The sequence below is a fragment of the Diadema setosum genome, chromosome 11 (genome assembly GCF_964275005.1).
Source record: "Diadema setosum chromosome 11, eeDiaSeto1, whole genome shotgun sequence".
Taxonomy (NCBI): domain Eukaryota; kingdom Metazoa; phylum Echinodermata; class Echinoidea; order Diadematoida; family Diadematidae; genus Diadema; species Diadema setosum.
In genome coordinates, this window is record NC_092695.1 from 24,927,758 (window position 1) to 24,955,224 (window position 27,467).

Consider the following 27,467-nt stretch of genomic DNA (forward strand, 5'->3'; position numbering starts at 1 on the left):
CAGAAGCAGTTTAGGCACCAAGAAGGTAACATACGGGGCATGCCCTGCTCCGTCAGTTTTGGATTGGAGGACATTGAACGCATGCCAAGTTTTCTTCGGTGGGTAAACACAGTCACAACGACTGTGACCTCTGACGGTAGAGTTCATTCAGTCGCTCCGCCTAGTCCCCGTTTGTTCAGTGTGTGGAGTACGGAAGGATCGAGTGAAAAAGACCGCGCAGGATAATGAAATATTATTGAGAGACATTTGTTGCCTATCTGCTCATAGCATGTTATCACTTTATATTTGATGTGAAAACCTGCAGAGGTATATAAATATTGGCAAAATAAAACACTACAGCACATTTTTGCTGTAACATAAGAATTGATTCTTCCAGAGTTGTGATTCTGGAAATGACAATGGTGAAATTATTTAAGAAAGTTAAGGAGCACTATGAGGATTTCTATCGCCGTGCGTACATGCCTCGTCCGCAAGTCTACGGGCCACCCGATAACAACGATGATGATGAAGACAGAAATTCCTACTCAGACGATGACGGGTACGTACCTAAGTCAAGCTCTTTGTTTTTCTACTTACAGTGCACAAGATAACACTGCATCTTATTTACTTGAGGCTGATATAAGTGATGTTCTTGCAACATTCGTGTTTGCATGATCAGCCCCTTCGCTTTACACGCGCGTTTACACAGTGCCGGTTAGCGCTGGCTGCGGAAAAGGGTACGGGCAGGTTCGGGTACACTGTAAGGAAATGCACGGCGTTATCCATTCATTCATAAGGCCTTTGCCTCTCAGTCTCGGTCTGTTAGAATGTAGTGTGCTGTGTTCCCATGGGCAGGCGCACCGTGTTATTGTTTTGGTTCGTAGTTCACAAGGGTGTTTGTGTGCATGTGAACTCCCTGAACCGAGCTGCGCTGCGCTGTATATCACGATAGGAAAGCGAGAACGTAGATCTCGCTTTTTATATCGGGATGATTTTCATACTGGGTACCCTTCCCCAAATCATCGTCCCATCAAAACCCCACTATTCTTGGCAGGTGTAGTGAACTGGAACCAGGCTTATTTTTACCAACAACATGAACATATTACGTGTGATACAAACATGATAAAGGGAACATTGTTGTCAATTCCAAAAGGATGTTCACATGCCAGCTGCCCATGATGATTTAGCCTTTAAACAAGGCGACTCGCTCTGCGTGCCCCCGTATAGCGCGTTTACCCCACAAACCTGTTGGCCGGCGAGTGGAGCGAGCCGCCTTTATCCACTCGTTCAGGGATGTGTACTTTTGTCGTTGTTGTTGCTTTATATTCTTTGACAAATTTGCGTACAAATTTGACGCAGAAAATACACACGGCACCAAGGCAAGCCGCGCGCGCTTGCTAACAAATTTGTATGCAAATTTGTCAAAGAATATAAATTTGTTAGCAAGCGCGCGCGGCTTGCCTTGGTGCCGTGTGTATTTTCTGCGTCAAATTTGTACGCAAATTTGTCAAAGAATATAAAGCAACAACAACGACAAAAGTACACATTCCTGAACGAGTGGATAAAGGCGGCTCGCTCTACTCGCCGGCCAACAGGTTTGTGGGGTAAACGCGCTATATGGGGGCACGCAGAGCGAGTCGCCTTGTTTAAAGGCTAATGATGATTTGGCTTGCATCTCAAAATCAACTCTTTCCACACCAAACAGTACTGTCCTAGCCGGATAGCCATCCTCACACTCATAGTCGTACATAGTCACACTAACAACAGAGAGTGTCACAAAATGATTGATAATTATTACAGTGACAGTGTACATTTGGATGAATGTGCTGGTATTTGACATTCCCCTGATCAAGTTTGTACATTAGACAGGGCATTTTGACAAAACAAACAAAGAAAGTTTGATATTTCTCCCACTTGCACTGGCTGAATCAGAAAAGGCATTTTTTTTTTTTTTTTTTTTTTTTGGCAATAGCAACATACCGGTACTTTTGATATCAAAGCAATTCAATTTTCCATTCATTTTATTTGCCAGACAGTGAGACATACACCAGTAGCTGTAGTTTCCGCAGCCCGACGAGCGGGCAAATGTGTTTGTAGCAAGTATCCTGTTGCAGGTAGGTACCTACTGTAGAAGATTAGAGCAGTTATGTACAGTGTTACACCTAAAATGTCTATGAATGATTTATTAATGAATGATATCCATTCAAAATGAGTGCAGTGGAATGATAGATCTAGATTAATTTATTTGGTCACGGTACTATTACTATTTTTCTTTTCTTTTTTTAAATACAGCACTGCTTCTTGACTATTAAATAGCTATTGGTAACACAAATGCTGTGTAAATACAGCGTAACGATTGATATGCTGTATTTTTCTGAATTTCGTTTTTTATGTATTTCTATTGAAAATGTTAAATGAATGAATCAAAGGTTGACAGAGCAAAAGAAAGTTTTGGAAAAAAAAGGACAATGTGCAACCTGCACATGTGTGAAAGGAACTACAGATATTTCTCTCCCACAGGTCATCAAAAGGTCTAAAAAGGTCATATTCTGGTATTTGGAGGGGAGAGTGACCGTGAGCTCATAATTGATAGTGACCAGCTATATTCATCAAATGTGTGCATGCGCTCGCCCCAACCGCTGATTGCCCCCACAGCTCTGGTAGAGACGAAATACAATGTGTATATGTAGTAGTGTGGATGGTTAATCCATGGTTAGTCGTGAAAAGAAAAGAAAAGAGAGGAAAAAAAGATCTCTCCTGACTGATGCAGGACCAAGTGTGAACACAGGATGTCAGAAGTTGACGGTGATATACACGTACAGCACCCAGCATATACCCTCAGTAACCTGAGAAAGTAAATTTCAAAAATGTACAGGGCAACCTTCTTTTTTTTCTTTTCAAAAAATTTTGAATGTCACATGTTTCCTCATTTGCCATTCAAATTTGCTTACTTGCTTGTGCTAAAAATAATCTGTTCTTCTCTGCAGATCAGATTTCAGTACAATTGCAGAGTATACATTTGCCAGTGGCTTAACAGGATTGAGAAAGATCACTTATGAAAAAAAGAAATTAGCTATTGCCCACTTTCGATACAATTACATGGGATTATGTTACATATTTCTGTGTTTACTGTGGCGAGTTGAATTTCCATTCTTAATAGAGTGATATGTCCAAAAGTTTAATGTTTAGAACTTGTCATGGGGCATTGCATAATACATACAGTATGAACACTGTGGGGCATTCTGCAATTGTTGAAAATTATCATTTTTTTTTTTCTCTTTTTTATTTTGTTTCTCGAAATAATGATACAGCCATAGTAATCTTATCTATTTTCTAAAACATATCATTGTGTGTGTGCTCTATCTAAATACCGTATATTACATTGGGTTGAACCATGATATTGGTATGTGTGTGCGTGGTTGGAGGTGTATGTGTGTGTGTTTGAGTGTGTGCACGTGGATGAGTTAGTGTGCGGTACACGCGCGCGTGTATTGTGTAGTTATTTGAGTTTGTTTGAAGAATATGAGGTATTCATCAATATCATATGAGCTCCCTCGTGGAGACGTAATGAGCTCCTTTATGGAGACAATATGAGCTCCCTCGTGGAGACTTAATGAGCTTCTTTCTGGAGATAATATGAGCTCCCTTGTGGAGACAATATGAGCTCCCTCGTGGAGACTTGGTATATATTAATATTCTTGTTTATATAGAGATCTCTATAAGATTTATAATGTTTGTTTTATGTTAAGTGCTGTCTGGGGCAAATTATTTGTATAGGGCCCCATTTTCTCTCTCCTTTCGTTCTTTAAAACAACAACAATTATCAGTTCAGCTTTTGTTCAAATTTTGTATGCTTGTGTGCATTTTATGCAGTTCCTATAAGCTTTACATAAAGAAAAAGATGATACAGATGATGTCAATGTCGCCTGAGCAAAATGACAAAGTTTAGGGTGCGCAGGAGATGTCTCATTTGACGTAATTAAAATATACAGTACTGCCAGCCAGACGGTTAAGCAGTTTTTATTTCTGACAGTTTTTATTTTTTGACAGTTCTATTTTTCAGTTCAGCATTTGTTTTTAACATTCACTACACCTGTTTACTGTAGTACATTGTAGATGTATGTCATGCAAAACATGTACTACACAGCATGTTTGACAAAAATTAGGATAGAAATATATTAGTACCATGATTTGCCACATTTTTGTAAATTTGCAAAACAATTGTATGTATGTGCAATTGCAGTACAGTGTATCCATGTTTTCAACGGCAAGGATTCATGCACACTGTGTCTACGTGATGCAACAGAACCAATATACTGAACTTTTGAAGCTTAGTCAAAGTTTTAATGTGTGAAAAACTTTGTGCTGCAAAGTCTGTAAAGCATTATCATAGAAAAAAGTGTGAAATAGCTACTCAAAACCAATTCAATCAGAATGTTCAAATGAGTTTGGATTACAGTATTCTTCATTTGAATATGAAAGTAAATTTAGGAGCGTCACAACAGCTTGGCTCTGAGGTTTCGTTTGTGTCGGCCAGTGCAACCCGTAGCCTAGAATAATGGAGAATTGATGAAGGTCCCAGGCTGGAAATTTACAATCAAATTTTGTGAGAAACAGGGGCATTAGATTTGTCCTCTGGACCTTCCAATGTGATGCCTTCTTTGCAGGAGCAATGATTACTAATCACCAGCACATGTGCGGTTGATGTATTAAACGAATATCCGGCCAGATGCTGTGAAGGGGTCTTAAAGGTGCATTATCCTGGTTTTGGAAGCCTTCCAATATCAAACACAGTGGTTGTGAGTGAGGACTAACAGGTGGTTTATGAGGTGGCATGTGAATAATGTGACAAGTGCCAAACATCTGGCTGAATATACAAAAAGAAAGACTGAAACAAGAAACAAAAAAGAGTATTTTTCCTCATGTGCTGAATGGGCATTTTCGGTAAGGTCCTCACACTGTATACCAGACAAGTGCCATTTGTAATTAGCCCAACAGTGAGATTGCATAGCTGCAAGCAATGTGTCTACAGGCATACAGTGTATTGATGTTTTGTGCTCAGATGTTTTCTTGAGTAATGATTGGGTCTTAAAGGCATAATTTACCATTTGCAGATGAAAGCATTAGTGCTTTAAAATAGTTCTAAAATGTGAGTTAGGGATAGAAACAACCACTGTCAAAATTTGAATCCGTATAATGGATGTTAAGTGTTGTTAAATACACAAAATGTGAACAATAGTTATAATAAAAAATGTTTCCAGACTAAACCGTATACAGTTACGGTTTATTGAGAAAAATCCTGATATCTCCTTATATTTTAGGTTTTATGGCAAATATTTCATATGGTAGGATGTTTTATGATACAACAGACCTACACATATGCATTAAATGTGATATCTTGAACATTTTTGAAATCACTGCTCCCAAAGGTATACTGGACCTTTAACTAGGCACCTCTTTGTAAGACTCTGACTCGAACATTAGTTGTCATTTTTTTTTTTTTTTTTTTTTTTTTTTTTAGGATGCTTTCATTTTATAGATTTTACTTCGTGCAGCTTGGTACTTTTACAATTGTATGTGTACTATGTGTACCTTTAAACTATTGAAATGGAGACATGTACGAGCTTGAGAGCTTGAGAGCTTGAGAGCTAAATATATACTACGTATTCTTTTTGGTGCTGAGTTAAACTGTCAGAGCATGTGACCTGCTGATTGCTGAGAAATGTGCTCTCTGTTGATAATGATCAGCACATTTTGTATTGTTCTGCTGTGTGTGTGGGTACCAGTACTGTATATGATTTTGTTTTGTAATGCTGTGTGTATTCTTTTTCCAGTACCTCCACATGGGGTAAGATGTCATGGGGATTGAAGTATGTACCGTAATTTCATTCCAACTACTTGCCACACCCCCTCCCATGTACCATGTGTACAGAGACAGAGGGTCAGCATTGCACTACAGGTCATTTCCCTCCACTTGACCCAAATCCTCTGGCATTCTTTCCCCCAAGGAGAGTCCCCCCCCCCCCCCCATCTGTTTGAAGGCCATTTGTGATTGTACTTGTTGATACATGTGTCAGTAGTAATTTGATTAGAATATTTGTAGATTGTGATGTTGGACATATCAACATGCTAAATTGCTATGAGATCATTTTTTTTTTTGAGGGGTGGGGTGGGGGAGGGCAGTAGTAAACACACTCAAGAAGAGGTAAAGTTGGTTGACATGCAAGTTTGAGAGCTGTGATTTATCTATTTTTCCTGATGATATTGATTAGGTCTTTACACAATCAGGGATGTGTAGAGACAACTCCCTTAAGCAATGTAGAACCTCTTCCTACAACATACAAGACTTTTCAGAATGGATGAATATTTCAGTCATGCTACCTGTTTTAGCAGGTGAAAGTCTCGTCATACTGAAAGTGACCTGAAAGACTGTTTCTCAGCCACTCCAGATATTATTCAGTTCCCATCATTTAAAGGCTATTACATGCTTGTAATGTCATGTTTGCTTTTCGTCTTTATGTGATTGGTAATAATTAAGTTTATGTTTGTAGCATTCATGCTAGGGTGCTGATGTTTCAAAGTAAACACCAAGCATTATTGCATGGCAGAAAACAAAATCAATGTCTTTTATACTGACCATGTCTGCATTTCTTGGTTGTAGTGAGAAGAGGATATTTCAGGTTTTTTTTTTTCATCGACCCTTGTACAAAGGTACATTTCCCTACTCAAACATACTAATGTACTTCCTCCGCCAGAATGGTCTGAATGTTCAAACAAGAGTGTGAGTGATCAAATGAGTTGACGTATTTGTCTTTCCCAAGCTGGTTTGTATAGAGCAAGTCCTTGAAACTGAATACTGTGCCGCGCCCTTGCAGCCATCTTGCTAACATGACCTACTTATCGTACATGCTCACATTGTTCCCACAATTCCTGCCAAGTACAGTATGGATTAGGTAGAAAAAGAATGAAGTAAAAAAGAAGGGGGGAAGGGGAAAAGCAGAACTTTTTTTTTTTCTTCGTTCTTGGCCTTGCACGCTTTGACTTTGGATTTCTCCTGAGAGTCCAGGGTGGTATAAAATCTAATCTGCCGCATTGTTTGTTCTGATTAAACTGTCTGCTGCTGTCTGGATGTCAATACTCTGGTTTATCAGAGACAGATGCCCATTTCTCCCTTCTTTCTCCTTCTTTCTCCTGTAATAATGTTCTTGGGCGCTGTTGGAAAGGGACAACTACAGTAGATTCGAAACAACTATTCAAAAATATGAAGGTTAAAAACTCAGTCTCTCTGGAACACCAAGGCAAGTTTTGTTGTTCACGTTTTCATTTCCGTTGCTGAAAGTTATTGTTATATATCCATTGCTCTGTTTACATTAAACAATGTGGTGTATGACCTGTGTACTTGTAGTTTGTCTCAGTCTTGAAAGAGTTTCATTTCATTTCATTTTAGTTAAATGAGCTAAAGGAAGCGCACAAAAGGTTGTAATTAAATTGCGATATACTATTTGTCGTAAACGTACAACTGTACATTTTGAAGAGTTTTGTATATTCAGTATTCCACACACACAATTGAAATGGACAAACATATTAAAGCAATTTCTGTTTATCCCGTATTGTGACACGTAACTGTGATTAGGGCCTATAGGCCTTCATGTAACAACTGTAGGCCTACTCTACCTGTTTCATCATTGCTGTGATATGATGCATAGATTTCCTGGCACAACAACAGTGACAACACCAAAAATCCACACTGCAAATAAGATTTATACAGGTTTTAGTGGGCACTCTAGTACCAAATGTTTCAGCAGTGTTTGAAGCAGTTTACTTACATGTAAAGTAAATTAGTGCTGAAATATTGACTGATTTTTCTCTATCTTCTATATATACTAAACTGAGGACAAAAATCACCTAGAAGATGCAGTATTGATTTGGTGGAGTCACATTTTATCGAAGTTCATCATGTTTGAGACAACAGTGCTTCATACAAAACAATAGAATGTGATATATACAATATGCACTGTACAACAGCTCAAAGACAGTTTCAGTAATGCAAAACGAGTGAAAATAATTTTTGACTGTGAAAATACTGGGACATTGTGGCATTTGTTGAGGTTGATGCGTTTGCCTCAATGGTCTACCATACCTCTCACTTGCAGTGATTATTTTGCAGGTGGTGCCATGCTTACATTGTCCTCTTTTATGTTTGTATTTCTTCTCTGTGTTATTTGAATTTGAGCTGCAATGATTGATTCATCCCTGATGTTTCTCTTTCCAGTGGCTTATTTGTGTTGTGCATGGGGAGTGTAGTCGCATTGTGTGAATTACATTTCGTTGTACAGTGTAGTCGGCGAAACTCAGCTTCAAGAACACTGATTCAGGTACTGTATGGGCTGTACATATATTCGATCGGTGACACGGCATTTGCTCGTGCGACAATTGCTCTGATCTTAAGTTAATTCCTATTTTCTCCAGGGAGGTGAGAAGAGTTCTTCCCACCTCCCTGAGTTAGGGTTGTGATAGGGTTTAGTTTGATGTGAAGATCAGAATCGGGGTTAGAGTTTTGTTTGCAGGTAGAATTTATGTTTGACTCAGCGTGCAGATATTTCATGGGAGCAATCGTTGCAGGATCGGTAATGTCATGGAACCATTCGATGAGGGAGGGGGCTCCACCTCCTTATATTCAATTTAGATGTAAAACTTATTTGGCTCTGTCTTACTGTAGCTTCATTGATGTCTATAAAAAGTATCTTACCTGTAGATGCAGTGGATGATATGAAGGAACATACATTGTATTTATGTGTGTGTGTATGGTTGGTGCGGGGGGGGGGGGGGGGGGGGGGCTTAGCCAGGTTTTTGATTATGTAGACACTGGCATAGACTGTTTATTACAGAGAGAATAATGGTACGGTACGTGAAAATATGCCTCTATAAAAGTCTAAAACATCCAGTTAGTCTTATTGAACTTGTCCCATTTCATTAATCCCAATTCTCAGCACTGTAGACTGATGGTACATGTGTAGTGTCATGGCTTCACTGCAGTTGTATAAAGGGTCTAGTTTATCTCCAAGACTATACAATTAAATGTAATAATTGTCAACACTGACATGATCCATGAGCTTTCTATAGAAGTGGTAAGGGTGATGTAATGATAGTAATGAATCATGTGCTGCCATGCAACTGCATGTAGATCAGCATCAAACTCTGTTATTTAAGTCTTTCACTCTCATCAGTGACATGCAATGTACAATGTATATAATGTACAATGTAAGTTTCAAATTAAGATTATAGTTAAATGTTCACACGCAGTTGCCAAAGTTGAAGTTTAGGTCGAAAACTAAACTGTCGATGATTAGCTCCACTGCGGGTTCACATGTGCACCCAAACGTTAAGTTACAACTTAAAAGCGAATACCACGCGATGATTACACTGGCGGTGCAGTCTTTGCTAGATGCCCTTAAATGCCCATACAAAATAGCGCAGCTGGAGGTTGACCCGGATGCGAACAAGAAGCGAGGTTCATACTAACTCAAAGGTTGTTGATTATTGTGTCCACCCAGAGCAAAACTACGAGTTGGGACCCCTCGTGGCTCATGGAGAGAGCCTAAACCGTAAGATGTCTCATGGTTCTAATCATCGACTAAAATTTAAGATTGCTAACTTTCGAGTGCGTCCACATGGTGCTAAACTACAAGCTAATCATCAAGAGTTACATATTGTAAGTTTTCGACCTAAACTTAAAGTTTAGGAACAGCGTGTGAACCTAACTAATGGTTCTACAGTGTATGATGGTTGGAATATCACATTATAGGCCTATTTGTTTCATTTCTTTTTTCTCCCAAGAGGCCTAATTGCCTTGCATACATACATGTATGAATACCTTGCACAAGAGAGAGGGTATACTCTTGACAGAGACAAAAACATCTGAGCAATGAATAGACAGAGATTTATGGAGCTTCGCGAACTGAGGTAAGATGCAAATTTGTTTTTAGATTAAGGTTTTAAATTCAAATAATAGGACACAGACATATAGCTGTAGTGCCCACAAAAGTGCAGTGTGGCACCAACCATGGATGTGCCTGCTTGATTTGCAAATACAGATTGATTTCTTGGTAATCTGCTTTATAGGATATGACTTGTTAAAACTCTGTAGGACAGAAAGTGGTCATTTCCTAATTTCTGTTAAATGCCTGACTGTACAGTAGGTTTTATTGTAGTTTACAAACTTTCTTCAAGGGTTTATCAGTGATAATCAATACCAATGATTGCTTTTTCATATATATAGACAATTATATTCCACATACTAAGAATCTTGCTATAGGATTGGTCAAGAGCTGATCACGTGATAAAACGTAGTTTTGCCCATCACATCACCTGAGAAGAAAAGTTCGTTACACTCTATGATGATAGTCATTTTGTTTCGCTGATCTCTTGGTCCACACACGCGTGATATAACTTACAATTTTGAGTACTAGTACGTGCGAAATGAAAGTGCATTGCACTGTGGTCTATCATTTGACCTGGGTCAAGTGATAGACCACAGTGCTACGCACTTTTATTTCGGTGCCAAGCGCAGGGCACGGAGCAAATTTGTCGTTTTGTCATCTACGCGCATACGTCATAAAGTAAACTACGTAGCCTAAGCCCTGGGGATACCCTAAGACAGCTAAAACGGTTTCAGATGTGGAATAAAATGGGAATATCTAGGACCCTAGATGTGGAATATAAAGCAAATAATCAACTTATATTTTCAGGCAATGAGACAAACTATCACTTCCTCGGTGATCTGAATGTGTACGTTATCTTTCCTCAGCTGCGCTTCGGAAAGATAACATCCAGATCGCCTCGGAAGTGATAGTTTGTCCCATCACCTTCACCAACGTTGATTATTTGCTTACTACAATGTGTGCTCTTCATCTGAGCAGCTGGTAGGGTGGGGAATCCACACACACAGGCATTGAACTACTGGCCAATTTTTGAATTGGAAGGAAAACAGTGTTACAGCTTTAGTCACCTGATGACTTTGTTCAAAGTATCAGTTCTTGTTGAAGGCAGCAAAAATATCCCTCCATTCTCATGAACTAGAGGTACATGCATGTATAACTTGATCCATTTTGATTTTCCAGTGGGATCATTTTCGTTCCATGAGCATGTTCAACATATTCCAAAATGGGATCCTTTTATCAGTTTGCTGCCATGATATAAGCTGCTTTAAAATGCAGGATTTTTTTTTTTTTTCGGGGGGGGGGGGGGGGTATGGGTATAAAATCTGTTTATAGCAATTATTAATTTTTTAGCCTCTTTACTTTAACTTCTGTCAATATGAGAAAATGGCCTACTTCCTGTCTGTAATGAACTCTACCTAGTGTACTTATGATACAGATACAGCCAGCCTTCTCTCATAGTGGAGGAGGAAGTGTTCTTATCAAAATTCATCAGGTTTCATGCCTTCCTGTCTTGGCCTTCCAAAATGATTTGATATTCCTTTCAGTTGTGTATCAACAATCGGTGAGAAAAGGATACCGCCATTTGATATTTTAGTTTCTGGCCATACCCTGGTGAACTTGCATCGTGAGTGGAAAGTCCTTTTTCGTTGTGAGTGGCAAGGCCTCGATGCAAGGGTTTGTCTAGCTATTCTCTGACGAAGGCTTTCAATCGGATCGCTCATGGTATTCGTCCGCACCCTCTCAATGTTTGGCTGGACAGCATCACCCTGAGGATGTTGATCACCCTGAGGGTGTTGATACTCCAAATAGGGGTGTGAGAAACCTCCTGCCCTTTTCTATGCTCCATCTTATAGGACAAGGGTGTGTTAGATTACATAATGCTGTCACCTCTTGATGTACCCGTGAGCTGATGGAAGACCGGTTGTGGTATCTTACCTAGAAAGCCATACCCAAAATCATTACCTTCTTTTCTCAAGTTGTTAGTCATGTACCCGACCGAGATCTGTCATTTGTGTGACACTGGGCAATGAACTCTATAGCTTGAATCAGCGAGGCTCCCAAAGTCATATCTGGATGATCTTGACATAGGGGTAGTTTGAGCCATTTTCTCTGCTTTGTGCTGGTAGACCTGCTGTACTTCAGTCTTAAGCCGTGACTTTTGGATGCACCACACATATACTTCTTATATTAATGCCAGCTGAGAATCTGAAATCCAATGCCTACTTGCGGTGCGAAGATGACTTGTTTCGGAGAATAGAATAAGTGCCACCACATTCATGTGTACCCGTACCCACCCAGCAGAATCTTTTATTTGTTTAAAGCGATGTGTGCCATGTCATTGGACTTGTCATTGACCTCAGAAGAGTTCTCTTTCCGGTCATGTTGTGAGGAAAAAACAAAGAAAATCCAATATATCCTGTGGATCTGTTTGTGAGATAACCTAACCTTGCTCTGTGAGTAATTGCAGTTACCAGGAAGACGTTAACAGATTTCTTCTGTTTGAAGGGCAGGTTACCTCCATTTTGTGCATGGGGGAATGCAAAAAATACTGCTTTGGGGTTATCGGGAGTGTAACAGTACCAGCGTTGTCTATCACCGCCAACTTCCTTTTCTGCTTTCCCTGGCATTCTGAACAATCTGTTGTGATGTGAAACTTCTGTGGTGTCAACGCGGCTCAAACCAGCAGTTGAATCACGAGAAAATTGTCAACAGTTTTATAAGATAGAAAGAGAGGGAGAAAAAAAATATAACAGAATGGAAAGAAAACATGAACAGCTACAGGTTAATGAATTGCATCTCTCCAAAGAATAGTTGAGTGGACTGCTTGAAGGAGAGAACATCTGGATCTGTGAGTAAGATACTGCTCTACAAGTGTATGTGGCAGAGGATGAGAAAATTGCACATTCGCATCTCTGAAAAAAGGTCTGAAAGTCGAATAGGACACTTCAGAAGCAGTCTGATGTTACATTGATATAAGTGCTGGTGCTGAGGGAGTGACATACAACATTTGTACGCTGAGAAAGTACTATTCTTTTAGTCCTGGGGAGGTTTTTGGCTGGAAAGTTGTCACAGCCATCATCTCCTGTAGATCAGAGACTGCTCCATCTGGGGCATCTCGTGAAGAGGACTGGTATAATTGGAGCCAATTTGTATACTCAAGTTGGGAGCTGATGGAACACTGCTTGTCCTGGTTTTGTCTTTGTGTTAAGTGCAATTTTACTGTATAAAGTTGGTGAGACACTGGATGTACATGTACATGGTAGTTGCATTTCTTCAGTTCTTTGAAATCACTGCAAAATGAAGCGGTAAGATGATAGTTACAACATGCTCCAGATGCTTTGATTGAAACTTTTTTCTTTAAGTCATTTATTCTAATTCTAAGAATGAGTATTCGTATTGACTGACACATAGTTTTGCAAGTGCTCTTCATAGTGATTGATGTGTTGAACTTTCATAAAGATACATCAAAGAATGCCATTTTCATGCTCCACTTTGGTACCTCAAGTGATGTTTTCTCTTTACTGTATTTATGTAACAGTCTTCTGATCTGATATTTTTGAGTGGCTGATGTCTTATTGTGTAAAAAGGCAAGATTGGAAAATATTCTCGTATTGGGAGCCTCAATACGAATGGCTTTTCAAGAGAATCACATCTGTGCCCTCTGTTGTTGTAGTTGTTTTGGTTTTGTTTTTTTGATGTACAGTAGTCCGGGGACTCGAAGCAGCATGTGCATTATATAGGCTATGTCTGCTGATTGTAGTTTTACAAAATAAGCATATAAACAGACAAATTTTTGAAGCATAATTCTTGTGGAAAATATGCCAGATATTTTTCACGAATCACACGTTTGCAAACAAGTTTGTTTTTTGTTTTGTTTTGTTTTGTTTTTAAGGGGGGGGGGAGAGGAAAAAAACAAAACCTTTGTGTAAAGATAAGATAAAGGTTAATGATACCAGTGTGACTAATGCATGGTAGGACTCAGTCCTCAACTTCAAGAGTAGGGCATGCGATACTGATTGAATGAAAAACAAGGATAACAACAATGACAATTTTGAACACCAAGACATATGGGAAAAGCATCATAAGTATCCAGCCTGTATTCAAGGTTTTTCAATGCTTGATGCCGTAGCCTTGGTGGTAAGGCTCGATTGCCATGCATCTCGCCATCTGTGGTATCAACTACGTGTATCGTTGTGTGATTCTACAGTTTAATGGCCAGATCAAATATCAAATTTGCTATTCCATCAAGTAGTGACTGATTCAGCTGCTGCCAGCAAGAGTTGCAAATTCTGTGTAAGTCTTTGTTCGGTGTGGCGTCGACCTGAAGAGACGTGATGACCATTTGGCACGAATGGCAACTAACGGTTCAGTTTGCCGGGAGCCCTTAAACTCTTCGCACCCAATTACTACAGCAGCAAGCTGATCAAGAGGTTGCTTCTTTCTATTAAAAATGCCTTCCTCTAGAAACGGAGCAGAAAGGATGAATGTTCCTCACAGGAAGCGGTACGTAGTATGTAATGACAGTGTATTAATTTATTGCGGCTGTTGTGCTATGACACTGTTATTTTGATAGTCTGTTTTAGAATTGATACAAATGTATTATCAATGTTTAACCTGTATTACCATTTAAAAAGCATATGTTAAGCAGTTGACATGCAGTGCTATGATTTTTCATAGATATGGTTGTAGCACTTTAGTAGGAGCAAGAATGTCTATATAAATCAGTTTTCTTCCATTGCTGCAACTTTCTACAACTCCAGCTCAGGTACAATTTGTAAATCATATTTAAAACAATTGCAAATTGTGTCTTGTACACTGTAGGTTGTATGTCTTCACAAAATACGGTACAGCATATTATGATGTGAACAAGCTGATGTATTTAAATGTCTTTTCCACAGAACCACTAGACAGTTATGAAAGTCTCATAACCACTTTTTTTTTTTCACAAAGAAATTTTATTCACATAAACATTCAGGTACAAAATAAATGTCACATATAATACGTAAAGACAAATGATCAAAATTTTACAGGCAACTGCGAAACAACTAAATAATGTAAATGTGATTCCAACTGATATTAAGTACAAAACTTTAAGTTTTCTTAGACATACATTCTTTTACTTTTTTCGCTTGCTTTAGAAATTGACAAAATTGGCTAAAATGTAACAATTTCTTTTTATTTCTTACAGAAAATATAAAGTAATTTGTCTCATAACCACTTGGTGAAAGCTCGGTGATAGAAAAAGTACAGGTACATAAGTATATACTTTCTGCACAGAAATTGTATGCTGTGGATGTTGGTGAGAGTCTACTATACACGTATATATTCCAAATCATTGTCAAGGTCAAAGACATATCAATATGCCAGTGTAGAATAGCAAGATGAAGACAAGTATACGTTGAATCAGAAATAGTGCAAGATATTGAAAAAGGTAGAGGCTATGGTGGCTGTTAGCCAATTGGGTATTGCCAAATACAAGAAAAAAAATGAACAAAAGCAAAAAAGGAAGGTATAGGTATAATAGTACAATACACTCATGTGAGTGACTGCTTCAGCAAAAAGGATGTTTACAAGGTATACAGATATGGATGCTGGTAGCAGTTACTGTACAAATATGCCATGTTTTTAGTGAGTCTAATTTTTCGCGAATCAGTACTTCCCGATAATTTCACCAGTGGTTCATTTTGCGATTGTAGAGTACAGTACCCAACAGAGAAATGTGTGCACGTCACGTTCATGTCAGGATCAGAGTTATGTTTTCATGCATTTTTAAATTCATGAACAGCGCCCAACTCACGAAATATTCAGCGTATACAGTAATCATTCATCATGTGCGCTTTTTCAATCTTGCACTTTTCATTGCTTTCAAATAGTTTGTGCATCTCACTGTATGTTCAGAATTGTGGAAGAAGTTACTTCGTTAATGAATTTGTGATTGATGATCATTCAGTGAAGACAGTGAGTCACTAAACCCTGAAAATGATGGCTCATGATACTATGTTGAGTTCATAAATACAACTGTAACCTTTGCCCACCTGATATTTATGGTTACACAAGTAGTTGCCTTGTTGTGTACACAAGCTTTCATAACTGCTCTTCATGTTCTGTTTATTCATTCATTCTATTATTGTTGGAGTATAGTATATTATGTTTTGAAAAAAAAAAATGAGTAAAAATGTGGAGAAAAACAAGTTCAATATTTTTCTTCACATTGTGTTCTACAATAATTGTACACCCAGAGGGTGCTCTACAAGGGGTTTCAGCATATCACTGCAACATGCTGAAATTTTTGTGCAACATCCTCAAAAGCCAGCAATATGCTATGCAACGTCCTCAAGAGTTTGCAATGCAACGTCCTCAAGAGTTTGCAGCTAGCTCAAAATCAATGGTACATTCAAACATGTACAAAACATAAGAAACATCAAACTGCCTGACCAAGTATTTAGATATTTTTGTGCAAAACATGAGAGAGAACATTAAATGTAAGCAGCACAAAGAGAGATAAGCTACAAAATATTGCATACTACACATGCTCTTGATGTGCTTTCCGCGCACATACAATTTCTGCAATATTCTTGGATTCTGAGCTTGCAACATGCTCAAACATTGCTAGCCATATCTTGTTAATGATAGAGAAAACATTGAGTTTCCAAGTTTGGTTTTTGGATGCTGTGGGATCAATGAAAGTATATTTGTCAATCTTCACAGAAAACAAAATATAATGAAAGTTTGTGTAAAGAAGGCATGACAGAATCTACAACAGAATAGTGCACTTACATTGTACACATGTGTACACATTCAGGTTTTGTCTGTGTACCTTTTATAACAACTGTTGGTTGTTCCTATAAAACTCCAGAAGACTTGGCAGTGGCATGCCCAGCATAGAAGCAAGTCCTGCATTCATTCATTCATTCATTCATTCATTCATTCATTCATTCATTCATTCATTCATTCATTCATTCATTCATTCATTCATTCATTCATTCATTCATTCATCATTCACTCATTCTTTCATTCATTCATTTAGATTAATTTATTGTCCATTTAGGAAATTCTTTTTGTTGTCATAAAGGCATACACATAGGAATTTCTGTGTACATACGTGCATGCATGTATAAAACTGGATTCCTAGGTATTGAAATGCAAGTTGTTGAAACAGATGAATTTTGAAGTTGATAAAAGACTCTTCTTGTGGGTCATTATGTAGAGTTGCTCGAGTGTACCATCTACCAGCTTATTGGAATTAACTGTTTGACTTCAGTCTTTCAGAATTTGCAAAGGAACACTGCATTTATTGGCAACCTTTGAGAGCGCAAACTAAACCTCTTGTGAAACTATGGAAAAACAGGGTTATTGTTGCAAAGATTAATGTTGTGATGCTAAATGTTGATTTCCCCATTCATGTAACCATTTCATGCATATTTGAGAGCAAAACCTTGTTGGGTTATAATGTATGAAACCAATATGAATACAGGACCTTTGCTGTGGATTGAACCTACCAAACAAAGCTGAAATGTTTCATCAGTTTAATCATTAAGGTCCGCCTAAAGGCAAATTTGCTCTGTCTTATGTACATAAGTCATACAATTCATGATTTTTTTTTGATCTCTCATTCCCTGAGCTGTGCATTGTTTATATTCGACACCTTGAGTGAGGTATTTTGTAGAAGTGATGCATTAAAAAAATCTGATGCAAAAGTTTTTTTTCGTTGTTGTATATCCCTCAGGACAAATTCAGTAATCATCATTGAAATTTCCGGCAAGACCAGCACCCCAACCAAGAGACCGGTAGCAGAGGAGTATGACATCAAGATGGAGACCACACCCCAGATGTACGACTCTCCGGTCTCATCCATCATCTTCCAGTGTCAGACGCAATGGAAGGATTCCCTTGGGGTCATCCAGCAGCTCTTCAAGTCACGGATGCTCTGCGATTTTACCCTCAAGTGCGGAAGATCCTCATTCACGTGTCACAGGCTGGTGCTGGCGGCGTGCAGCCCCTACTTCCGGGCCATGTTCACATCGGAGATGGTGGAGAGCCGCCAAAGCAGCCTGGAGGTGAAGGACATTGATGAGAGGTCTCTGGAGGCCCTGGTAGAGTTCATGTACACGTCCAAGATTGTGCTCAATGTTGACAACGTCCAGAAGGTGCTCTTTGCTGCATCCTTGCTGCAGATGGATGTAGTGGCTGCAGCATGCAGTGACTTCATGAAGTCGCACCTGCACCCTTCCAACTGCCTTGGGGTCAGGACCTTTGCTGACCAGCATGGCTGCACCACCCTGTCAGGGGCTGCGGACTCCTACACCTACGAACACTTCCTTGAGGTGGTCAGCCAGGACGAGTTCTTCGTGATCGACGTGCAGCACCTCCTGACTCTGATCGGCTCGTCAGACATTGTTATTGAGCAGGAGAGCCAGGTGTACGATGCTGTGATGCGATGGGTCAAACATGACCTGCCAAACAGGCAGAAACACCTCCCAGAGCTAATGGCAAAGGTGAGCACTTCAACTGATGTGACTGTATGTCAACCATTAACCCTTTGACGATTGTCATTGTTAAGCTATCATATGACAAATGTATCTAGAAGAGTTGCCATTCATAATGGCAAAAGTCAATGTGGGTGAGACTGCTAAGCACCAAAGGGGGTTCCGACATTACATTTAATTTACAGTAAGCACAGTAATTCAAAATTGTTCAGCATTTGTCAAGTTAGCACCATAATGGAAACCTGTGATCTGTTATTCTTGGTATATCTAATATTTTGCTATCTATCACAAGAAATAGGCCTATCTATCATGAAATCTCTCTCAGAAAGAAAACATGTCCCCGATGTCTTCTTTTTTAGTTTATGTACAGTGTTCAGCTCTGTAACTACAGCAGGAAATTACAGACTGGGATGATTGCTGTGGCTCAAAAGAAAAGTATTGTTTTACCATTTTAGCTGAAAGTTTCTCATGTTAAACTAGCAGATGTAGAAAGAGAGGGAGAAGGGAAAGAGGAGGAGGGAGATAATGAAGGAGACAAAGAAGGAAAGAGAGTGGAAGATGGAGAAATGGAGAAAGAGACAAGAGAAATTGAGGGGGGGGGGGGAGGTTGATGAAAGGGAAGAGAGACAGGTGGTTGACTGCAACCCTGAACTATGTGACTCCTCATTCATGTACAATTGAGGAATGGGAGCAGCTATAAGGTTTGACATTCAGCATTTTTTTTTTCTGTGACATTCCAGCCAGAAATTGACAGTACACTGACTGAACTTCCTTAGACCCCCGCCTTTCTTGCTGCGTTTGTGGGTGTTTTCCATCACGGTCATACAACATAATGATGATGTTTGGCAAGTGCAGTGATCAAAAACGAATTCTTTTAATATGGTTCTTGACATCTTGATATCCCTCGTAGGTGAAATAGGGATCGCTGCCAAGTATTGTTGCACGTTTTAAGGTTTGTTGCACTTCAGGAGTTGGATTTAAGTCATTTTGACACAAGCCATTATTATTATTATTTTTTTGAATATTCTAGTTCAGTCAGGAAATATGACTATATCACGTGGCGTACTATGTGGTGCTATCTCGAGTTGTTTACATCCAAGTCCTGGATAACTTAGACTGATATCTCAATAACGGGGACATTTTTGCCATATTCCTTCTCTGCCAAGTTGGATATTGACACCAAGGGGGAGGGGAATGGAGGAAGAGAGAAGAAAATATGCATTCATGGAAAGTACTGATCAAATTCTTTACCCCTGACATGTCATACTTCATTGTGGGGTAGTGAATTTATGCCACAACTTGTATGCCCCCCCCCCAAAAAAAAGAAAAAAAAAAGAAAACAACAACAACCCACAAATAACATAAGATTGTAAAAAAAAAAATGATAACATGGCAATGAATTTCGCTTTACTTTCCTGCCATGATACACCAACAATTTGGGACACTCACAAAACCCCAACACACACACACACAAAAAAAACAACAACAACAACAACAACAAAACCCAAAACCCGGCAACAACCCAAAACAAAACTTCCTTGAATTTGTACATCTGTACGCCACCCCTAATATCACTCTGGTACACATTGAATGTATTTGTCCTTGAAGACTGGACAAATTCCAGGATTGGTTGTTAGCAAGTCTCCCATTTTTTGTTCTTAAGTAGAAATCAGATTTTTGTACATTTCACCCAGTAATCGAGATGTGTTAAACAATTGTTACAATGTATAATTCCTTTTACTTTCAACACAAAAATGCAATTGTGTTGAATGACTGTGGCAGTTCAAAGACTCTTAAGTTCAGTTCAACCCAAAGAGTAGACATTAGTTCAGCCCTAGGACTAGTCAAATAGTGAATGATCACAAGTGCAATGGCCCAAGATTTCTCATGAGGTGGAAGATGAGATCCTCTATTCAATGTGGCAAGGTCAAAATGAATAGTGTCTCATCTTTCACTGAATGCGACATCTTGTTTCATTGCATGAGTGACGACTACTCGCTATTTGTTCTTATAAAACACCTTGGATGATAGTGACCTGCCAAGATCTGAACCAAGTACCAATACCATCTTGAATGACAACCATTTCTCAGGAAATTTGATTGATGCATGACAACCATTTCTCAGGAAATTTGATTGAATGCAACAGTGAAAGCAAGCAAGGGTTTACATGATGAGCTGGAAGTGCAGTGCACTTTCATGCAGTGCTTCCAGCATCTCTGAATTGCCTTTTTGATGAATGACCACAAATTTGTATTAAATGGTGTCAGCATTTGGGACAGATTTTAAAGCTGTAAATTAATTCTGAAATCCTACTCTTTGTATGCTCCTATGACCCAGTAGCTCCTCAGTTATCATCTTATTTTTTCTCCTATTTCTTCTCCTTTCAATACAGTTGTAAGTACCATCTTCATAGTCCCTTTTGTTGCAAGTTCTGGCAAATGTTCCTGCAATAGTGATAGCTGGTGGAGAGTGAGTCATAGCAGTTGGTTGGATTTAAAGAATGTTGCTTTTAATCTTTAATCTTGCAGTATCATTAAAGCTGATACACATTAACATACAAGTATTAAAGACTGAGAAAAAAAAAGTCCTTAAAAAAAAAAATGTTACAACATGTCTCGTGGTCTGTGACACACATTTCTGATACAGGTGCGCCTCCCAATGGTTCCAGCCAAGTTCCTCATGGAGGTGGTGGAGCGGGAGGAGCTGATCAAGAAGAGCCACGCCTGCAGGGACCTGGTAGACGAGGCCAAGAACTACCACCTGTCCATCAACAAGCTGGTCCAGGACCTGCCCGCTGCAAACCTGGTCAAGGACAGCCGCAGGCTGGTGTCCAGAAAGAGCACTGCAGGTACAGTAGACATGGTCGATTGTGTTGTTGCTGTTGTTGTCTTTTTTTTTGGTGGTTGGCATGGCAATTGGTTGTTAACAGCTTTGACTGTTGTTTCGGCCTCAGCTTCCCTCCGTAGTTGGTCTCAGCTCTTGTCCACCACTTTAATAGCTGCTGACCTGTAGGGTTACCTATTTGGAGGAATGCCCTGTGGGATAAAATGTTGTTTGCATGCATGCAGTAGATTGTTTTAATTTCATTCCTGCTCTATCTCCATGCTTGATAACATGATTATAGGCCTATTTTGTGTCTTGGATATAATTATGGGTTGCAAACAGCTATTACATGGATTTCCTTCAATTTAGGTTTGTTTTTTTTTTTTTGGGGGGGGGGGTGGGGAGTCATACTCCCTTTTCCTTGTGATTTTTTTTCTTTCAGTTTCAATTTCAGTTTGGTTGTACTCTAGTGCATTTTTTCAACATTCCACAGTACAAAATAACAAAATTGATTTATATTTCATCATTTCTGACAGCAGAACACAATGTAAACAGAACTTGCAAATTTATCATCAACAAACACTCATCAATATCAGATGAAAGGAATGTCTATAAAGTAAAAATTCTTTCATATATATTTCCCCTCATCCTGTGCTATCCAATTTGCGCACCCTCTGTTGTTCAAACTTCCTCTTCATTCTGTCTGTCATTTCAAGTTGATCCAGTTATTTTTCTCTCTGACTTTTTCTCCACTCCCTTCCCCCTCTCCCATATTGCTTTCCATTCTGCCTCACTTCTTGACATTAAAAACGAGTGCATCATTTTCTATGATTTTTCTCTTCAATTTTTTTTTATTCTGGGTTATTCTGGCAACGATATGTCACCTACTTTTCATTTTCTGTCATTTGTGTGTGTCAAGTCATCCGGTCCTCGTTTGTCCTTGGTGTCTGCAATCGGGGCATTCATTTCCCTCCTTTCCTGTTTCTCTTGTGTTCTGTCTTGTTGACAAGTGTCTGTAACGAATCTCTCACTCTCTGGGGCCTCTTGTTTAAAAGTTTATGCCCTGAGTGGGGAAAATATTTATAAGCAGTCGTCAATCATTCAACTGACGGACTGTAACCCAGGGGTTAGAGAGGAATGGTCTCCAACTGACAAGTTCTTGTGAACAAATGACATAAATGCAACAGTTAACTTTCTATTAAAAAAAAAAGTTGAATATAAAAAAGGTGTTACGACCCTCCGACTACCAGGAAGTCACACTTAACACAGTGTCCTGTGTGAGTCCGAAAACAACATTGTGGTCATATTATCGTTGTGAGTTTGCTGTGCATTGCAAGTCGATTTGTTCGTTACTATTAAATGTCGTACATGTATATCACCCTGAATGTACCTATGTATTTTCTTTTAAATTCTGTTGAGGAATGATCAAACATCATTAAACGTTCAATAGCCATTAATTCCACTGGGTACAGTAAGTCCATTATTATGGTAATCTTTATAGTGAATGGCAGAAGTAATGATAAAATCTTGGAGTAGGGTAAAGGTCAATCCATGGTTTAATTGGTCAAGATCAATTAACATCATTTAAAGTGTACACAAGATTAATAGTGATAGTGAGAGAAGCATAAGTGACCTCGGCTGCATTTATCTAAAACTTTTCTGAGGCAGAATCACGATCCTAAACACGTTTGAGGCATTTTCAGGGGTTAGATAAATGCAACCATGTTTTCACACGCGTTTAGAAACGCCGTTTTGAAACGCCTTTCAAAGGGCGTTTTGAAACACGTTTGGGACCACGATTGCCGTTCTGTGAGTAGATAAACGCAATGCCGTTTAGAAACACATTTATATCTCAAGGTCAAATCCCAGCTGTTTCCAGTTGTGCTCTATACCCATTATTTGTGTGTGACCGAGGAGGCATGTTTGGTGGTATGCAGTTGACCTTTACTTCCCGGGTCAAGCGGCGCAAAGCAGCTGCGCAGTGACACCACTGGAATCGTGATTGTATGATGGTTTTATAGATAAACACGGCTCCCCAAGAATCGCGTTCCAAACCATGTTTGCAAACACCATTCCAAACGCGTTTAGAAACGTGATTCTCTCTCTCAAGTTAGATAAATGCAGCCCTACTCAACTGCTCTCTGCTGTTAAATCTTTTTTATTCTGCCATTTATCCATGTCAACTTGGCTTTTAGGTTCCATACTGTTAAACAGATGTGCTGCATTTAACCTGTTTAGGACGAGTCCTGAGTATACTCCAACAAGTGTCTGTGGGAAATTTGTGTTGTAGCAAAATCAGTCCATCCTCAATGGGTTAAGTGGCAGCTATTCTAAAATGGAAAGTGTCGGGCATGGCTGCTCAGTTTTGACTGAAAGACGTACCCAACAGGACCACTTAAAGCCATCAAGAACAAAAACATGTATCAAAACTAGTCCTTTCATTAATCAAAGTCTTTGTGTCAGCCCTTGTAAGGTCTGGGAAACCACTTGAAGTTAGATAATGGATAGTTTCATGTATCAGTTATCTCAGGCAAGGCCACTTTGAAATAATAATGAAAATTTTGTTTGCAAGTATAGCGCAACCATTTTAATGTCTGTATGATATTTTAAAGGTACAGTGCTCTTCTGTGAAATATATTTGCCTTGTATGCAGCTCTTTTTATGGAGAAGGATGGATGGTGTTTGGGACAGTAGATGTTAACCATTTCTCCAGGAAGAACAGTTTATAACAAAACCTTTGCAAGGAGACTTAATAATGATGATATAGGGGTACTTATAATGCGCCAATTCCACATAACTAACATGCTCAAGGCGCAGTAGAAAAGGTGAGTATTACACAAACATACACATGAAAATGAATGACACAATAATGATGACGAAAAAATGAATGACACAATAATGATGACGAAAAAAAAAAATCATAACATACAATTCTACTGGAAAACGGTTACGTACAAATGAGTCTTGAGGGCAACTTTAAAGGAGTCAACATTCGAAATGTAACGGATAGCTTGAGGCAACTTATTCCACAGGTAAGGTCCAGTATGTGCAAATGACCGATCCCCCCATGATTTCTTTGTTTTTGGAACAACAAGCAATCTACAATCGGATGATCTTAAACATCTCGGAGAATTATAAAATGTACTCTGGGGCAGATCTGTGTATGCAATGAAAAACAAACAGTAATGATTTAAATACAACGCGAGATTCAACGGGTAACCAATGCAACGAGGACAAAACAGGGTAATGTGAGTATTTCTTCTGGTAAGGGTAACAGTATGAGCTGCTTAATTTTGCAATTTTTGTAACCATGAAAGTTGAGATTGTGGTAGCTGAAATAGGAATACATTACCAAAGTCAAGTCTGGACGATATACATGTAAGAGCATGAACTATTTTTTCTGTGCCTGAACGAGTTTATACATGTACTTGTGCAATCTTCTATGGTGGCATTGAAATTAATGGCTGAACTTAAAGTTATGGGACAGTAAAAAACTAAACAGGTAGACAAGGCCTAGTGTAGGCCAAGTTCCACAGAAATGTTTTGTTTTATACCTCTGCGTGGTCATGGACTATTAGTTGAGATTGATGGTCATAACAAGGGGCTTCATGAACTCCTTGGTCATACTTTATGACCAGCAATACACCCTGCATTTTGCTGCTTATCATCACTTCATAAAAATTCATATATACAACCGTATAAAGATACAATAATATATCCAAGGTTCTAGCAGGAGTATTATCAATTTTCTGTTCTATGGTTGTAGGCCACACACAGGAGTAAGCACCATATGAACCAACAACAACAAACAAATGCAAGCAAAAGAAGGTATACACGAGACTGCCCACTTTTAATACCAAAAACATTTTTTTTTCTTCAGTGGTTGATAATTTGAGCTTTCTCCTATAACTCGTAAATATATTCTCAGTAATTTAGATTTGAGTGCATGAACGAAAACTCTTTCTTGTTCATGGCAGTGTACATTTGTGCACACAGTCATACTTTTGGTGGATGCATGTCTGTGGTGGCACAGGGCAGATAGGTCACTCATCAAGCCAAGTCATTCCCTGGGAAAACTTTCTACATCTGGTTTCTTGCAGACATGTTAATGAGATCTTGTGTTTGTGTGCTTGTCTGTGCACGCATTCCCTGTTTATGCTATGGAGTAGGCAAAAATTCATGTTGTCTTTTGTCTGGCTTTCGAACATACTGTAAAACATGATATATTCGCGGCATGAAATTTTCGCGAATTGGAGCTGACGGCCTTTTTCGTGGCAAGAAATTTTCGCGAATTGCCTCTTGCGTTCAATGCATATAGCGTAGATAAGAAATTTCGCGTGCATTTTAATTTCGCGAATCTTGGCGCTCGCGAAATTCGCAAAATTAAAATGCACGCGAACATTTCTCATTTTACAGTATTTTCTCTCTTGCCTCACTGCTTCCTTAAGTGTGTGATCTCCAAATTACTTGTAAATACAGATGTAGATGTCTGAAATGTATGTTTGCCATTTGGTAAAGAACACATCTTCCCAAGTTAGGAAAAAACAAAACAAAAACGCAACCAACATCAACAGTGGCAGGAACAGCAACTGTCAACAAAATCCCCACTGTTGTTTTTTAAGCTCTTTTCCTGTAATCTATTAGAAATTTAGAAAATAAAAAAATCAACCAATTTGGTATCACTTTAATAATAGCCAATATTTACGTGTATATAGCGCCTTTTCTGTACAGACTCAAAGGCCCGAATTCACGAAGGTGGTACAAATGAAACCATGGTTTAAACCATGGACAAAAACCATGGAGCACCAAGTGTCGCATGGAATATTTCGTTACGAAATTGGTCATTTCGTCGATGAAATGATTATTTTGTAACGAAATGACAACATTTTGTAATTAAATTAACATTTCGTCCATGAAATGATAATTTCGTTAACGAAACGGTCATTTTGTCGATGAAATGACCAATTTCGTAATGAAATATTCCGTGCGACACTTGGTGCTCCATGGTTTTTGTCCATGGTTTAAACCATGGTTTCATTTGTACCACCTTCGTGAATTCGGGCGAAAGTGCTTGATCAAATTCAACAAAATACAAGAGATCAACAGTATTTACTAATAAAAACAAAAGATAGAAAACATAATAAAACAAACAAACAATGACTTTGAACTTGTTAGATCACTAGCAGTGGAATAAGTCGGAGCTACAATATGTATAAGAAAGTTTTACTTTTGGAACAAATAAAGTTTTCAGCAGCTTTTTTTTTCATTGTTCTTTGTTAACTGCTGATTGGATATTGGGGGGGGGGGGGGAGACTGCTCCAGGATTGTGGTGCTGCAACACTTTAGGCTTTCTAGTGCAGTGCACACTCAAGTAAGGTGTCATTTCATGCTGTTGCGAGCCAGCATTGTATGCTCTAGCAGCAAAATGACGCAGATGATATGAGAAAGGGGATGTCTTCAGGAAATGTTTTATGTTCTAGATGGTCCCCCGGGTCACTTTCTCCTGAACATGTGTTGATTGGGGGTCACTTGGGAATGACCTGCTTGTGAGGAGGGAGAAGCATTTGTCGTTGATTTATCGCCCAGCAGTGTTTATGCCTTGTGCAAAGCATCCATCCAAATTTTTTTTTTTTTCTTCAGGAAATGACAGTCAGTATGTAAGGAGCACAGGAAGTGTAGTGATTTTCTTCAAAGTCATATTTTTTGTTGTCGTCATTTTCTCATCCCCCATCCCCCCCCCCCAAAAAAAAGGGTGATAAAAACCAGAGGGAAGTTGAAGCACATCAAAATACATAAATCCATTGTTCCCACATGTGGTTTTAACCTCAGGTCTGTTATTGCCAATTTCAGGTGAATTATCATCTGTCAGTGATTTCTTGGTGTTTGCAAACTGTAAAACGGCAGATCCGCATTGATGCAGCTTCTCCCCTTCAGTTTGCGACCACAGATTTCCAAATGTCTGAAATGTGACTCTTGGCAGACATGGGATATGCAGATGAATGACAAACATGACCCCATGTGTTTCAACTTGATTTTGACTATAAAATCCTCATAAATTGAAAGGAAGTGAAAATCATATTGCATTTGGTTAAAAACAGGAAGTGCATAAGATCTGAGAAGAAGGAAGGTATAAGTTGTCTGCTAACAAGCCGTGTTTTTTCCCCAGACTATTGAAAGACTTTTACACAAGTCTCAGCTTCTTTCTTTTCTATCATCTCCTCTGCCCCCTCAATCATTC

At 38.9% G+C, this 27,467-nt stretch overlaps 1 protein-coding gene across 1 annotated transcript in view; it reads left to right on the forward strand.

Moving 5' to 3' along the window:
• The first annotated feature begins 386 nt into the window (after positions 1-386).
• Positions 387-27,467, forward strand: part of LOC140234848 (kelch-like protein 8) — a 36,505-nt gene continuing 9,424 nt past the window's right edge. The window contains exons 1-3 of the mRNA XM_072314894.1: positions 387-538; positions 17,647-18,415; positions 21,053-21,254. Of these exons, the coding sequence (XP_072170995.1) occupies positions 393-538; positions 17,647-18,415; positions 21,053-21,254 (1,117 nt within the window). The 5' untranslated portion in view covers positions 387-392. The remainder of the gene's footprint in view (positions 539-17,646; positions 18,416-21,052; positions 21,255-27,467) is intronic.